This window comes from Salvelinus sp. IW2-2015, unplaced genomic scaffold, assembly GCF_002910315.2.
Source record: "Salvelinus sp. IW2-2015 unplaced genomic scaffold, ASM291031v2 Un_scaffold5984, whole genome shotgun sequence".
Taxonomy (NCBI): Eukaryota; Metazoa; Chordata; class Actinopteri; order Salmoniformes; family Salmonidae; genus Salvelinus; species Salvelinus sp. IW2-2015.
Genome location: NW_019947249.1, coordinates 1234 through 3770, shown reverse-complemented (window position 1 = coordinate 3770; position 2537 = coordinate 1234). Strand labels below are relative to the sequence as shown.

Sequence of the window (2537 nt, the reverse complement as noted above, 5' to 3'; positions counted from 1 at the left end):
TGACCTCTCTGTTTCTCTCTCTCTCTTCCACCAGACTAGATATTTACTGACCTCTCTGTTCTCATCTCTCCACCAGACTAGATATTACTGACCCTCTGTTCTCTTTCTCCACCAGACTGATATTACTGACCTCTCTGCTCTCTCTCTCCACCAGACTAGAGATTACTGAACCTCTCTGTTCTCTCTCTCTCCACCAGACTAGATATTACTGACCTCTCTGTTCTCTCTCTCCACCAGACTAGATATTACTGACCTCTCTGTTCTCTCTCTCCACCAGACTAGATATTACTGACCTCTCTGTTCTCTCTTCTCCACCAGACTAGATATTACTGACCTCTCTGTTCTCTCCTCTCACCAGACTAGATATTACTGACCTCTCTGTTCTCTCTCTCTCCACCAGACTAGATATTTACTGACCTCTCTGTCTCTCTCTCTCCACCAGACTAGATATTACTGACCTCTCTTTTCTCTCTCTCCACCAGACTAGATATATACTGACCTCTCTGTCTCTCTCTCCACCAGACTAGATATTACTGACCTCTCTGTTTCTCTCTCTCCACCAGACTAGATATTACTGACCTCTCTGTTCTCTCTCTCCACCAGACTAGATATTACTGACCTCTCTGTTCTCTCTCCACCAGACTAGATATTACTGACCTCTCTGTTCTCTCTCTCTCCACCAGACTAGATATTACTGACCTCTCTGTTTCTCTCTCCACCAGACTAGATATTACTGACCTCTCTGTTCTCTCTCTCCACCAGACTAGATATTACTGACCTCTCTGTTCTCTCTCTCCACCAGACTAGATATTACTGACCTCTCTGTTTCTCTCTCCACCAGACTAGATATTACTGACCTCTCTGTCTCTCTCTCCACCAGACTAGATATTTACTGACCTCTCTGTCTCTCTCTCCACCAGACTAGATATTACTGACCTCTCTGTTCTCTCTCTCCACCAGACTAGATATTACTGACCTCTCTTGCTCTCTCTCTCCACCAGACTAGATATTACTGACCTCTCTGTTTCTCTCTCTCTCCACCAGACTAGTATTACTGACCTCTCTGTTCTCTCTCTCCACCAGACTAGATATTACTGACCTCTCTGTTCTCTCTCTCCACCAGACTAGATATTACTGACCTCTCTGTTCTCTCTCCCCACCAGACTAGATATTACTGACCTCTCTGCTCTCCCCACTCTGCCGATGCGATGGACATAGTTCTGCTTCTCATCTGGCAGAGTCACGTTGATCACTGGAACACATTGATCAGAGTCAAAATTGATTAAAAAGCAACAGGATGACGTGGACCTGAAAAAGGCTCCATCTGTGTTGTTTCTTTGTTAACATGGTGTGTGTGTGTGTGTGTGTGTGTGTCTGTGTGTGTTATTGTGTGTGTGTGTGTGTGTGTCTCACCGTAGGGGACTCCGTGGATATCGATGCCCCTGGCCGCCACGTCTGTACAGATCAAGAACTTCACTTCCTGTTTCTGTAAGGAGATACAGGAAGTCAATATCATATTTGATAACGCTGTTGCTGAAAACAGAATAGAAAATAAAAGCGTACAGTAGTGTTATTTTTCCTGTGAGAGACGTTTATGTGGATCGGCTGAGGGGTCCCACTGCCAACCATCCCTCTCTAATCATGTCGACTTCCCACATGGCCCCTATTCCCCGGGGACCCCCGCTCCAGAGTAGTGTCCCAGAGGCCCCCCGCTCCAGAGTAGTGCCCCAGAGGCCCCCCGCTCCAGAGTTAGTGTCCCAGGAGGCCCCCCCGTCCAAGAGTAGTTCCCAGAGGCCCCCGCTCCAGAGTAGTGCCCAGAGGCCCCCCGCTCCAGAGTAGTGCCCCAGAGGGCCCCCCCGCTCCAGAGTAGTGTCCCAGAGGCCCCCGCTCTAGAGTAGTGTCCCGAGGCCCCCCGCTCAGAGTAGTTCCCAGAGGCCCCCCGCTCCAGAGTAGTGTCCCAGAGGCCCCGCTCCAGAGTAGTGTCCCAGAGGCCCCCCGCTCCAGAGTAGTGTGTCCCAGAGGCCCCCCGCTCCAGAGAGTAGTGTCCCAGAGGCCCCCGCTCCAGAGTAGTTTCCCAGAGGCCCCCCGCTCTAGAGTAGTGCCCCAGAGGCCCCCGCTCCAGAGTAGTGTCCCAGAGGCCCCCCGCTCCAGAGTAGTGTCCCAGAGGCCCCCCGCTCTAGAGTAGTGTCCCAGAGGCCCCCCGCTCTAGAGTAGTGTCCCAGAGCGCCCCCGCTCCAGAGTAGTGTCCCAGAGGCCCCCCGCTCAGGTTAGTGTCCCAGAGGCCCCCCGCTCCAGCAGTTAGTGCCACCGGGGCCCCCGCTCCAGAGTTGTGCACTAAAATAGGGACTAGGGTGCCATTTAAGACACAAATCAAGTAACTGATGTACTTTATCTCATTGGTTCTAAAAAATAAAATAAAAAGAGTCTTGACATCCCAGACGTAGACAACAGCACTAAGTTATAAAAGTCTTGACATCCCAGACGTAGGACAACAGCACTAGGTTATAAAGAGTCTTGACATCCCAGACGTAGGACAA

At 50.8% G+C, this 2537-nt stretch overlaps 1 protein-coding gene across 1 annotated transcript in view; it reads right to left on the bottom strand.

Moving 5' to 3' along the window:
- ddx1 (DEAD (Asp-Glu-Ala-Asp) box helicase 1) overlaps positions 1–1531 on the bottom strand; it is an 8949-nt gene extending 7418 nt beyond the window's left edge. Inside the window, 2 exon segments of the mRNA XM_024144805.2 lie at positions 1180–1252; positions 1414–1531. Of these exon segments, the coding sequence (XP_024000573.1) occupies positions 1180–1252; positions 1414–1516 (176 nt within the window). The 5' untranslated portion in view covers positions 1517–1531.
- Between the last annotated feature and the right edge of the window lie 1006 nt (positions 1532–2537).